Source organism: Carya illinoinensis, chromosome 2 (assembly GCF_018687715.1).
Source record: "Carya illinoinensis cultivar Pawnee chromosome 2, C.illinoinensisPawnee_v1, whole genome shotgun sequence".
NCBI classification, from domain to species: domain Eukaryota; kingdom Viridiplantae; phylum Streptophyta; class Magnoliopsida; order Fagales; family Juglandaceae; genus Carya; species Carya illinoinensis.
Genome location: NC_056753.1, coordinates 31,865,492 through 31,878,381, shown reverse-complemented (window position 1 = coordinate 31,878,381; position 12,890 = coordinate 31,865,492). Strand labels below are relative to the sequence as shown.

Below are 12,890 nucleotides of genomic sequence, written 5' to 3'. Positions count from 1 at the left end.
TTATCATAATAAAACTTGGGTTTGAAGCTTAGCCGGGTTTTATTGGATTGATTAGCAGCCAGACCCAGAAGATCTTTTATCTGAGACAGGACAACTTTTCCTACTTATTCATGCAGTCTGATCAAAAAGTAAGACTTCAGTTTAAGATAACGCTAACTTTTGTCATTTTGACCAATAATCCAATTGAGTAGACCATATATATACGGTAACCCAGAAATGAAATAGTGAATACAGCATATCTGGGTTTGACCAAATGACCCATTTTGTTCAGTTGGGTTTCAGTTTCAGTAGCGTACATTTATGCTGAGGTTAAAGAGTACAGAGAGCAATGATTTAGAAATGCTTTCGAGGATATTATGATAAGTTTGATCAGAACATAAATATACAAAGAGTGAGAAGCCCCCACAAGTGCATGATTGTTTTTGTGGAGTCCCCCCCGCTTTGCCAGTGGCAGCTGGGCAGCCTCGTGCATTCATGTGAGATTCAATAAATCCGACCACAATCCTCCATCATCATCCCCCTGCCTCACAACTTTTGTCCCTTTTCTCTCTCTCTCTCTCTCTCTCTCTCTCTCTCTCTCTCTCTCTCTCTCTCTCTCTCTCTGTCTGCACACATACACATACAGAGAAGGCCAACCTCTCATGTCACATTCATTCCCCATCATTTTCTCATTTTATATGGTAGAGGCCACATGTATCTCCACCTCCTTGCCAGGAAAATACTGTTAATCAAAGCTGAAGAGTAATTGGCTATACTTTTCTATGAGCACAAAAATGGTGCCCAAATGTCAAGTAAAGCAATGAAGTAACTTAACTAGTTTTATGGGCTTTCAAGATCTCTCTTTGACCGTTACCAAAATAATATTCAATTCTCGGAAATGGCCCATTTCTGATTGCTTATGTTTTTAAAATGCTAAGTTCCCATTCCACTGCTTTGCCTTATCTCTTTGTTCAAACTACCTAACTTATGATTAAGTATCTTGCTTAAAATTTTTTACTTTAATCAAATATCATCATTGCATCGTATTGCTTCTCTCTCCCCCAGCTATTGTGCTTGTTTGTGAGTTTTATTTATTCATTCAACCCTATCTATGAGAATCCTGGAGAATATTGTGGATATATTTATATTGATTGAAAGGTCTGAATTCGGGAACCTTCAGATATTATAATAATATATATTTTTTTATTTTTCTACTGACCTATGTGTAATTTTAGAAGAGGAAAGCTTAATTGGAGCCTGTTTTGGCAGTGGTAGTTTGGTGTTGGAAGCTTGCAAGTGGTGGAAAACCTCAGAGTACGCCTGTAGACAAAATCATTTTCTGTTTGCAGACTTACAGCTTGTTTACAACTTTCCCATATAAATCATGGCTTGTTATTTTCTAGGAATTGTTGTATTGCACTTAAGACAACAATGACTTCATGAACGTGGATGGAATTAGATGAAATTTTTGAAGATATCATTCAAACAGAGTTGGGAATCCACTGATATTCAACATGAGTATAAACTACATTCAATGTCAATTAACATGAAAAAGGGAAACCAAAAGATGATACTTTCTAGCCGTCTCTAAAGTTGATAGTGAATGTTCAGTAATTAGATACTCGGGATAGATTTTGCTCGAATAAATTGTTTGAGAATGGCTTTCTCTTCATCAATGCGCTTTTTTTCTTCAGGATCTTTTGTTTTGACCTTCCTTTTCTCCTCCAATAACCACTTGAAAAGTTCGCGCTGCTGATCCTCTGGAATTGGTTCCCTTGATTTCACAGCCTCTGTGATGGTTGAAAAGGGCAAGGGTTTTTCGGGAACAAGAGTAGTTGTTGCAGCGTTTGTTGAAACGGGAGTCACAACCTCTTCCTCTACGTCTGTGTCTTTTTTCTTTGTCCTCATAAAGAGGTAAGCTATAAAGTTCACACAAACCTCAAACTGATAAGAAGCACGTTAAGAGCCCTATAGATAATTTTGCCAAGTGACTAAATCAAAAGTTTCAAGACAGAAATTCACTAACTTTAAAAGAATAAAAAGAAACTTACACTAGAAACAGTGAAGAAAAAATCAGGCTACAAAACTATGAATACCTCTCAAACAAATTGAGGACTAAAACATGTTAAGAATATATTCCCTTCATAATAATCTTTTCATTCTGCTTACATGTCAATGTAATGAAACAAGTTTGCTACCCTTGAAGTCTTATTGCATACCTCAGTGACCTATCTCAAATCTGCCCCAGATACCAAACATGATTCAAAGATGATCGCCTGATGCAGGTCCTATATGCTATATGTTAAAGCAATCAATATTTTCTCAGCAATTAGTTAAGTAGGTAAGCGACCTTGGGGCAAACAAAAACTATTTTTAATCACCTGTACTATAATATTTATTTTCAAGGAGTACTCTTTTGAGCTCCAAGACAACATCTTCAACCTCTAAAATGTTTATACACAAGGCACAGTGTTTTAGCTTTAATTGCTGGAGATAATTGCAAGATCAAATTGAACTCTAGCTTATTGATTTTGAAACTAGTAGTTTATTCTCTTCTACTCACACTCCATGGATAGCTCAAACACGCCAAACAATTGTGTTAAATATGTATGCGCCTTTGATCATTAGGGGTTTAGGACGACTTCCTCAAGACAACCTCTTAGGTTACTCTTATGTTACATGGATTTATGGATATTCAAGTTCAGTAAAGTGGATGTCCAAAAACTAAGATGCAGAACTATTTTGGATTGTAGGATGAAGAGAGGTAGAAGTTACACATTTTGATGATTCAGGTGTTTCCATGAGTCCTAATACATGGACAATAAACAAGCATGATGCCTAGATACATAATCACAGATGATGCAGAAACTGAGGCCATTTTGCATAGGCATTCACTGAGTATTTATTACAGTTGTTACTAAGATAAGAAACTGATTAGAAATGCCAAGGTTCATAACTCAAAAATGGAGAAACCAAAATGTAAAGAAGTCAATAACCCCCAAACCCCCTCACCACCACACAAATCTAACATAACTTTTATTTATATATTATTAACAAGAGAAATTTTATTCCAAGTAAATAGGCATAGCCCAAGTGCACAGGATGTATACAAATGAGAACACCTACCTACAAGCTAAAACAGAATATCACTAAAGCAAAACATTACAATCATTCCCATTCCTTACAAGACTCTTCACCCAAAAGCTTAAAGTACTAAGGAAATACTCCCTAAGTTCCCCTATAGAACGTTCACAATTGTCAAAGCACCTCCCATTCCTCTCTAATCGTAAACACCATGGTAAACACAGGGAGATCATCTTCAACACTGCAGCGCCGTTACTTCTCCCCCCGATACCTTGCCAACATGCAAAGAAATCCGCCACATGCATGGGCATCACCCATAAGATGCCAACCCTTGCAAAAATTTCATTCCACAATGATGTCGCTACCTCACAATGAAGAAAAAGACGATCAATAGATTCACCTTCCTTCTTACACATAAAACACCATTCAGCCACCTGAAAACCTCTCTTCCTCAAGTTGTCTGTGGTTAATATTTTCCCAAGGGACACCAGCCAGCAGAAAAAGGGAACCTTACTGGGCACCTTGGCTTTCCAAATACATTTCCAGGGATAGTCTTTGACCCCATGACTGGTTAACACCTTATAAAAAGAACTCACTGGAAATCTGGAATTAACTGTATGCACCCACAGCAGACTGTCCTCCCTGTTCTGATCAAGCTTCATCTCATATAATCTTCCTAAAAAATCAGAAACTTCACATACTTCCCAATCCTGCACATCTCTAATAAATTCCACAGACCAGCAAATCAAATTGTTAGAAAAGTGATAGGAATCAGCCACTGCAGCCCTTGTCTCTAGAAATCCAGAAAAGGTTAGGGCAAACAACATTAAGAGGTGAATCCCCACACCAGGTGTCATGCCAAAAATAGAACTTTGCCCCATCCCCCACCTTGAATTTGGAATTCTTGACAAAGTCCCCCCATCCCAGCCGAATAGACTTCCACGAACCAAACATCCCTCTAACTTCATTCGTGCACCAACTCCCCCACATCCTCCCATATTTAACATCCACAATATTTCTCCAAAAAGCATTACTCTCATTATGGTACCTCCAAGCTATTTCCCAAGGAGAGCTTTGTTGAAAAGTCTTAAATTTCACACTCCCATCCACAGGAAACCGGAAGACAAACCTTTTTCCAACTCACCAAATGAAACTTTCTTTCCTCCCCATTACCATCCCACAGAAAATTCCTATAAATCCTCTCAATTCTTTTAGCAACCCCAACTGGTTAAGGAAAGAGAGAGATGAAATAAGTAGGGAGATTAGTCAATGTGCTCTTAATCAAGGTAACTCTTCCGCCTTTAGACAAATATAATTTTTTCCAGCCAGCTAACCTCCTCCTAATCTTCTCAATCACCCCATCCCAAATAGAAACTGAATTGTGAGGGGCACCCAAAGGTAGTCCAAGTTATCTCATAGGTAACGAAGCTACCTTACATCCCAAAATATTGGCCAGATCCAAAATATTCTTGACCGTACCCACTGGAACAATTTCAGACTTGGAAAGATGAATTCTTAACCCAGAAACAGCTTCGAAACATAACAGTAAGGCTCTCAAAAGTCAAAACACAAAGGGGATCCCGATTGTCATTACATAGAATCAAAGTGTTCTCTGCAAAAAGCAAATGTGATACTGAAATACTATCCTGAGTCTCATCACCCACCACAAATCCCGACATTAATCTTCCTTCAACAGCCGCCTCAAGCATATGACTCAATGCATCCATCACTATTACAAATAGAAAAGGAGATAAGTGATCTCCTTACTTCAAACCCCGAGAGCTGTAAAAAACGCCAACGGATTGCCATTCACTAATATGTTAGATTTACCCAAATCTAACATGACTAAGTTGCTTTGAAAGTTATTTTGAGATGACTGGCACTTTTACTTACTGTTTTTCTCGTGCTACGATGCTACCCATATATTGTAACACAACTCACACTCTCACCACATATAAAACAGGAGCAAGAGCCATGAATTACCATTCTCAAAGTACAACGTTTACTTATTAACCCCAAATTCACCACCACTCTTCCGCATGAATTCCAATTCAGATCTAAAGATCATCACGTTCTCGCGCCATTTCTCGACTATGGAGAGTCATATATCCCACAGAAGCACACTTCTGGAACCCCTCTTAACGCATTCCCTTTCATCCATAACCATTAATCAGCCTCCCACCCATAGAAGAAAAAACATCAAATGTCTCATGATCATAAATTGAACCAATCAATGAATCCTCGGAAAAACACTTATGTTTATTGGAAATTGAAAAAAGAAAAAGAAACTTTATCACATAGCTGAAGAATTGAAGAAATGGACCTCCAACAGCAACATTCACAGCCAAGAGCATGGGCCAGACAAACTTGTAGCGCCGAGCAAATGACTCTTTTGGGGGCTGCTGAGGAGGCGGAGCTGAAGACTGAGGCCCCATTGATGATGACGTCGACGACGATGAAGGGAACTCCTGGGTTTTCTGTTGCTGCCCTTGAAATTGTCTCAGTTGCGCTGTTCACAAAACTCACAAGCAATCAATCAAAAGTAAGATACCAAACCCCGCAAAAACAATAACAGGAGATTTTTTTATGGATGACATATCCATGTGTGTGTGTGTGTGTTATTTCAGAAACAAAAGGCAAAATTAGAGAGAAAAAAATTGAAAATTTTATATACCCTTTTTGGGTTTGTTGGTGTAAAGCTTTGGAGCTTCGCTCATCGTTTTAGCTTCAGTTCCTTGATCGCCAATCGGCTGCCAGCCTGCCACTATATCTACTTTCGTAACAGTGACTCTCTCTCTTATGAAAAAAAAAAAAAGGAACATACGAAGCTGGCCCTTCTGATTCCTTAATAAACCCACTTGTTTCTGAATTTGACTAATTTTAACGGGAAAAAAAAAACAGTAATTCTTAAAAAACGCTGTGTCCATTTATTTAACGCAAAATATGAGACATGAATTACTTTTATCGATTTATTTTTACTTACGTACAATTCTCAAATAGAGATTGCTCGTACAACTTCATCAATTATATTTAAAAAAAATTTAAAATTATTGGTAATATTCTTTTTAAAATAATACTTTTTTCTCTTTTACTCTCATTCATTAATAAGACTATATATACAGTCTCCCACTCAAAACTATAAATAAAATTTCTTTTTTTTAATGAAAAGTGTTAGTTATTATCATTTTAAATCTCGCATCAAATGATTATTAAAATACAAATCAATTAAACTATAAAAGCAAATGTCACGTTTGTTTTTGAGAAATATATAAACAATTTCTGCACAAAAATGACAAATTCATATATTGAATTTTACAACAGCTTTCCTCTGGTCGATGGAAGAATCGATAAGTAATTAGATTTGATCAAACAATGTTGTAGGTAAATCATGATTTCTTTATTATTTTTTATCTTTCTTTGAGCAAATTATCATCGGCCAAGCATATGATAATGATGTTTTCTCCGTCAGTAACAAAATGAAGAAGAAATAATAACAAATGGAGGGGGATTTGTGAATAAGAAACACAAGTTTTGTATATTCATAACAATCAATGGGAGAACATGAAAAAACCAAACAGCAAGTTTGAGAAATGTGCTAGAAACTAGAAAGACTATTTTTCCAAGTTCTATTGCATTCGTCCACAAAAACTTCACTCCGCTGATATAAACAAATGTTTTGTCTTTCACAGTCCAATACACTTAGCCTAAAGTTAGTCTCCTAGGAGTTGACAAAAAATCAACAGGAAATGGAGGTCCCCAATGGACAAAGACATGGAAACTAAACTCCTGCCCTCCAGGCTCCAGTCACACAAATCATACTTAATTCTGCCCCCACCAAGTACAACGTGCCAGACTTCGCCGCTTGTAGCAAAGCTTTTCTCCATGGCCATCAAGCTCATAGTTGACCTTCATTAATTAGTTCCAAGAGCGACCACCACCATAACCCCTCCCCCGATCTCGAAAACTCCCATGACCTGATTGATTGATTATCAATGGAAACGTACTTTCAGTAATCAATTTCATTAAAATACATGCAGATCATGCGCACACAAGTGTGGCCTGTGGGGATGGGTGGGTGCGTGAAAAAGGCATGTGGTCTCCAAGATAAAGCCAGTCAACTAACCTGTCGGGGGAGGTGCACCACTCCCCATTGCTGCCAATTCAGGACTGACCTTCTGACCAGCTTCCTCGAGTATGCTAATGAGTTCCTTTGCAAATCTGGCATTTGAAGCTGTGAAGAAAGTGTATGCAGTTCCTTTTGCCCCAGCCCTTCCCGTTCGACCAATTCGATGAACATAGTCCTCAAGTGAACCTGGAAAGTCGTAGTTTATCACATATTTCACGTCCTTCACATCTGCCACAAAATGAAAGCACAGCACACATAAAAGAAATGTCATAGGCTCACAACATCACTTTGGAAATTCATTTTGAATAAAGAACCAATAGCCCAACAGATTCTGCTTGCATGCCAGAGTATACACAGCCTTGTGGTAGCACATATCAACAAAAGGTCAGATGAATAGTAAACAAGTATTGAGTCAATTATGCCTGTAGGGGAGGAATACGAGGGCAATATCCATAAGCATGAAAATAAGTTCTGAAATAATCATATAAGCAGCATCGATGTGATAAATAACATGATCTTAGATTAAAAAAGATGCTGGCAGTACAATTTACAGGCAACTAATTACGCAAGGCGATAACTAAATAGATTTTGTCGTAATGAACAAGCAGCCGCATCTGGAATTTTGGATGGACAAATATACAGATGAGTGCAAAAAAATGAAAATTAAAAATAAAGGTGGACCTCCAATAGATAATACGCAAAAAAGAGCCACAGGAAATGTTCTGCATCAGTATTTAATCAACGAAAGCAATATTACAAAATGCTCAAACAAAAAGGGCATCCCTTAAAAGGTAAACACAATTTCTTAACCAGGATATATATTAGGACCATAAAGCCATCCAATAAAATTGAAAGAATGCTTAAACGGGGCTGACAAGAATATAAAGATGGAGATTTCTTTTCCTCTAAGAGAAGATGATTGGTGCTGTCAATTGTTGTTACAACACAATTTCTTTTACTGAAATATGAATCTCTACAGAGTCAGAGAACAAGCATTGATTTTTTTTTTATCTTCATACCTAAACCACGAGCTGCAACATCTGTTGCAGTCATTATAGGACTCTTGCCAGCTTTAAACTCCGACAGGACCCAATCCCTTTCTGCCTGACTTTTATCTCCATGAATTGAGAGGGCTGGCCAACCATCCATGCGAAGCTGCCGAGTGATCTGATCACATCCTTTTTTAGTATCCATGAAGATCAGTATCCGGCTTCCATCCATGATATCCTCCAGCAACTTCACCAATCTTGGAAATAAAGCTTGTCAGTAGCATGACCACATCAAATCCCATATGGCATCTTTAAAAAAACTGGAATCTACAGGAACACAATGGCAATGGTGCTTACTTGTTATATTTCTGATTCTCAGAAACAATGTCCACATGCTGGCGTATGGCATGGTTAGCTTTCAAATCCGAAGACCCTATTGTCACCTATACAAAGTCCAAGATAAGAGACATTAAATAATCACACATATAGCACAATATATAGAGCTTTGAAAGGGGCATAACTCCAGAACTCTAGCAATAACAAACCAAACCATTATTGCAGGAATTTTTTATTATTATTATTTTTTTTATAAGTGCAAGATAAATATTATTGATATGAATGAGATAGGCATAAGCCATGTACACCGGGAGTACACAGAAAACGTTATTGCAGGAAAGTTACCCAGAGTTTCAAGATAAAAAGTAGAGGTACCAAAGCAACAGAACACAGCACCCTCAAAAAGGGAGTAAAATGACATATCATCATTAGAATTACATAAATTAAAAGTAAAATAAAAACCAAAATGCACAAAAGAACCTCATACAAGAGATCCCACTATATGGTAACAAAACCAAGTTCATACCTTGTACGGGTTGTAAAGGAACTGCCTAGCAAGTTGCTCAACCTCCTTAGGCCAGGTGGCACTCCAGTATAAAGTCTGACGGTCTGGGCGAATCTGCACAGAGAAAAACATTAGAAGGGAAGAAAAGGTCCCATTGCATTGCCATTGATACGTGCCAATGGGCTAGCTGGTATCTTCCATATGTTATACTTCTATCACTTGCCAAGCATATGCATTATCAATGTGAACAAAAGCAATAAGTACCCCAGAACCAGGCCATTCATCTATCTTCTCAAACATATAGATGACTGGTTTATCAAGAAAGAAATTCAAACCTGAGAAACAAGTTTTCGAATTTGAGGCTCAAAACCCATGTCTAGCATCCGGTCTGCCTCATCCAACACAAGATACGTAACCCTTCGCAAGTTTGTATGATGTGATTCCAACATATCAATCAACCTCCCCGGTGTAGCAATAACAATTTCAACACCTGATCCAGAAACGGAATAAATTCAATTTTAACGTCAATAAGAAGAATAGGAAATTATAATTACCAAAAACCTGTACATGAAAGTAATAATTAATGGCTAAGTCATCTCACATGATAACTACCTACAACAATATGGCCCACGTTCATAGAAATATAAATACAATAAGACAAGTCATTTAGAACTTAATTGGCAACCTACCTTTCTGGAGATCACGCACTTGAGGTCCCTTCGGAACCCCACCATATATGCATGTGTTTTTAATCTTTGATGATGCACCAAATTTAGTTGCTTCGTTTTGTATTTGGACAGCAAGTTCACGTGTTGGAGCTAATACTAACACAATTGGGCCATCTCCAGGAGCTGACAAAACAATATGGAAATTACAGAAAGTTATTCTCAAGAATTGCAAACAGAACAGAGGCACATAAAGTTCATATTGAAAGATTCAACCAATCCAAATTTTATGTCCTTACCTAGAATTGGCTGGGCATTAACATGGACAATGGCAGGCAATAGGTAGGCAAGTGTCTTCCCTGACCCTGTTTCAGCAATACCAATGAGATCACGGCCCTCCAAAGCCATTGGCCATCCTTGAGCTTGAATAGGAGTGGGTTCCACAAAGCCAGCTTTCGTAATCTCTTGCATGACATAATCTGTTGTGAAGAAGGTACATCCAAATAAGTAAGCAATTCATTTTTTTTTATTGGCACAAGGTGTCTGGGAACAACATCCCGACTAATCCTAGGGGTGCACAGGAGCAATTCAAATTTTCTTATCATCCAAAATAAAATTCTGCAAATTGAGGTAAGGTTCACTAAATTTCAACAAAAGATACGGCACACTGAACATAGACGAGATAATTAAGAGTTCATATAGCCTGCCCTCTCCAAGCAATATCTAGACATAATTTCCATAAAAATGTGTTGCTTGTATTGTTGAAAATACAAAAGTTGATATGCTCTACCAACTCCTTTACTTTTTTGCTACACATCACCGCTTTGTTATTCCTTTTCTAAAAGTTCCAAAGGCAGGGCAGGCTCCGGCTCAGGAGCAGAAGAAAGGTTGAGATCAACAAGCAATCATTGCAAAGGGCTGGTGCTGCTTCCACCGCCTCTGATGGAAAGAGGCAGGTTCCCCATTGCAGATAGAATCAAATCCATTAATTGTAGAATTGATGTCTGATCAGTTCCTCCACCTTTGGCGGTTTTCTTCCTTGGGATGTAATTGAGGGAAATGTTCACCAATACATACGGAAATGCATTTTCATTCCATATAGGTCAAATAAATGCAAGACAGATGCCAAAGGTTTTCTTTCTCGAGATGAAATTGATGGGAATTCTCACCAATACATACGGAAGTGCATTTTCATTCCTCGTAGGTTGAATAAATGCAAGGCAGATGCAAGATATCAAAAAAGGTTCATCTGATGTCTCTATGTTAAACATATACAAAACCTCAAGCAATGAACAGAAGCAGTTTTTCTTCAAAAACAAGCTACCTGGAAATCCAATATCACGAAAACTCTTGACAGGCTTTGGAACATCACGGCCTTCAACAGTAATTTCCCTTCGTTTTCGATACTCATCAACCTCCCTGTCCGACATTGCTGCCACTGATGGCGACTCGACATAGAAGTTCTTCTCAAAAGGAGTCAACCCATCCAAATCCAATTTCTTCGTTGGCTCCACACCAACGTAAGTATTCCTGCTAGATGAGGACCGAACTGAGCCACTGTTGCCTGCAGACCCACCGAACCCCGAATCGCTAAAACAACAAAAAGTTCATTAAAAAAATCCAATTAATTCCAGCTGTGTTGGCTACTGAAAACCGGGAGAAAAATCCAAGATTCACACAATTAATATCAAGAAAATTGATCAGTACTTGACAATGGGTCACTGGACAAACAAATCCATATGTCATATTACACATCTGAATGAAATTCGAAAAAACTAAGCTGTTCAGTAAAATGGTCGCTCAGTAAACAAACTCGCAAAACTTGGAGAGAGAGAGAGAGAGAGAGAGAGAGAGAGAGAGAGAGGGAGGGAGGGTTAACTTTGGAGTCAATAGGGATAGTTAGAGATGGATACAGAGTGCAAAACTCATAGTCACCGAGCAAAATTAAATTTCACAAAACAAGACTATACTTGATAATTAGTCATTCAGTAAATACTATTCAGACACACTCCAAAAAAACAAAAGAGAGTTTTCATTTGGGCCTAACTGAGAGATAGAGGAACCAGAATCACTGAGTAAACCTAAAATCCATATTAAAACAAGAACCCAGAAGTTTGATGTATATAAATCAAGTCCACATGTATATCCAAGCAAAGCAAAAAATAAACCTACACAACAGATTGTAGGAAGAGATATTCATAATAAGTGGGGAAAAAATTTAATTCACACGAAATGAAATTAGAAGAAATTACAAAAAATCTAACCAAGCTCGCGTGTAGTTTAATCCCGGTAACGCATAAAGGTAGACACGTAGTACTGTATGTATACGTATCTGAAAGAAATGAAGGTGAGACATTGAGAGTTACCTTCTGCGGTCACGGTAAGAAGTGGGGTCCCCGGAGCGGCTGTCATAGCGGCTCATGATGCGAATGTTTCTACCGGTGGTGAGGTTATCAGACTGGAATTTTGCACAGAAACGAATTGGGAGTTTTCTGGGGGGATTTGGAATGCTAAAGAAACAAGTAGAAGCAGCAGCTGCGACAAGCTGGTGCTCCAAAGCAAGGAGACCAACGAAGGGGGAAATTAGAGCTTTCCGCGGTACGCTAACACGACGCCGTTATGTATCGAGTGCGGAGAAGCTCCAGCAATAAGATGACAGATGTACATTTGCGGTGTACGACTGTTTGGAGCTTTGGAATCTTCGGACGCACCTCTACGGTCACCGCATCAAGATTGGAAAATTATACGTAAAAGTTTAATTTGCATCCTAATTATAAGGTGAAATTTTCTATTTAAATTTCTTTATACGTATTATAATTTAATTTAAAATATTAATTTTAAAATTAAAAAATTCTACTCATTAACTATACATCACATACCTATTAAAATAAATAAAATTAAAAAAATATTTTACACAATAAATATATAATGTAGGACTGTTAAATAAAATTACTCTTTAAAATTTAAATATTATAAATTTTATTATATCATATATATGGTGTGTTATAAAAATTTCAAATAACAGTGCTCAAAACACGAATGCGGGTTACTTTTAATTTATTATAAATTGATATGACTTTGAAAGAAATTTCAGAATACCATACGCATTACTTCTAATTTATTATAAGTTGACGTGCAATTGAAAATCGTATGTATGTAAGTAATTTTAATGACATGTTATTATTTGGTTGAATGGAGTATCGCAT

At 37.6% G+C, this 12,890-nt stretch overlaps 2 protein-coding genes across 2 annotated transcripts; both read right to left on the bottom strand.

Moving 5' to 3' along the window:
- Positions 1–1,434: 1,434 nt before the first annotated feature.
- LOC122300962 lies at positions 1,435–5,898 on the bottom strand. Its single transcript, XM_043111985.1, has 3 exons — positions 5,738–5,898; positions 5,387–5,572; positions 1,435–1,898 (listed from the first exon to the last, which is right to left on the bottom strand). Exons 1-3 carry the CDS (start codon positions 5,883–5,885, stop codon positions 1,594–1,596), a joined length of 639 nt encoding a protein of 212 aa, XP_042967919.1. The 5' UTR covers positions 5,886–5,898; the 3' UTR covers positions 1,435–1,593.
- A 673-nt stretch (positions 5,899–6,571) lies between these two features.
- LOC122300961 (DEAD-box ATP-dependent RNA helicase 20) lies at positions 6,572–12,305 on the bottom strand. The gene is made up of 10 exons (XM_043111984.1): positions 12,051–12,305; positions 11,009–11,274; positions 9,984–10,163; positions 9,709–9,870; positions 9,355–9,509; positions 9,041–9,133; positions 8,536–8,621; positions 8,209–8,435; positions 7,187–7,417; positions 6,572–7,037 (listed from the first exon to the last, which is right to left on the bottom strand). The coding sequence occupies exons 1-10, from the start codon at positions 12,104–12,106 to the stop codon at positions 6,979–6,981; spliced, it is 1,515 nt and encodes a 504-aa protein (XP_042967918.1). The 5' UTR covers positions 12,107–12,305; the 3' UTR covers positions 6,572–6,978.
- Positions 12,306–12,890: the final 585 nt, after the last annotated feature.

Bases quoted from the DNA above. Each gene is read 5' to 3' on its own strand.
- LOC122300962 (XM_043111985.1), bottom strand. From the start codon at position 5,885: ATGTTCCTTTTTTTTTTTTTCATAAGAGAGAGAGTCACTGTTACGAAA. The intron at 5,573-5,737 runs GTATATAAAATT...TTTTGTGAACAG, and splicing joins CACCAACAAACCCAAAAAGG to CGCAACTGAGACAATTTCAA. The intron at 1,899-5,386 runs GTCCATTTCTTC...TGAACTTTATAG, and splicing joins TGTGAATGTTGCTGTTGGAG to CTTACCTCTTTATGAGGACA.
- LOC122300961 (XM_043111984.1), bottom strand. From the start codon at position 12,106: ATGAGCCGCTATGACAGCCGCTCCGGGGACCCCACTTCTTACCGTGAC. The intron at 10,164-11,008 runs GTAGCTTGTTTT...TCTTCACAACAG, and splicing joins TCGTGATATTGGATTTCCAG to ATTATGTCATGCAAGAGATT. The intron at 7,418-8,208 runs GTATGAAGATAA...ATTTTGTGGCAG, and splicing joins TGTTGCAGCTCGTGGTTTAG to ATGTGAAGGACGTGAAATAT.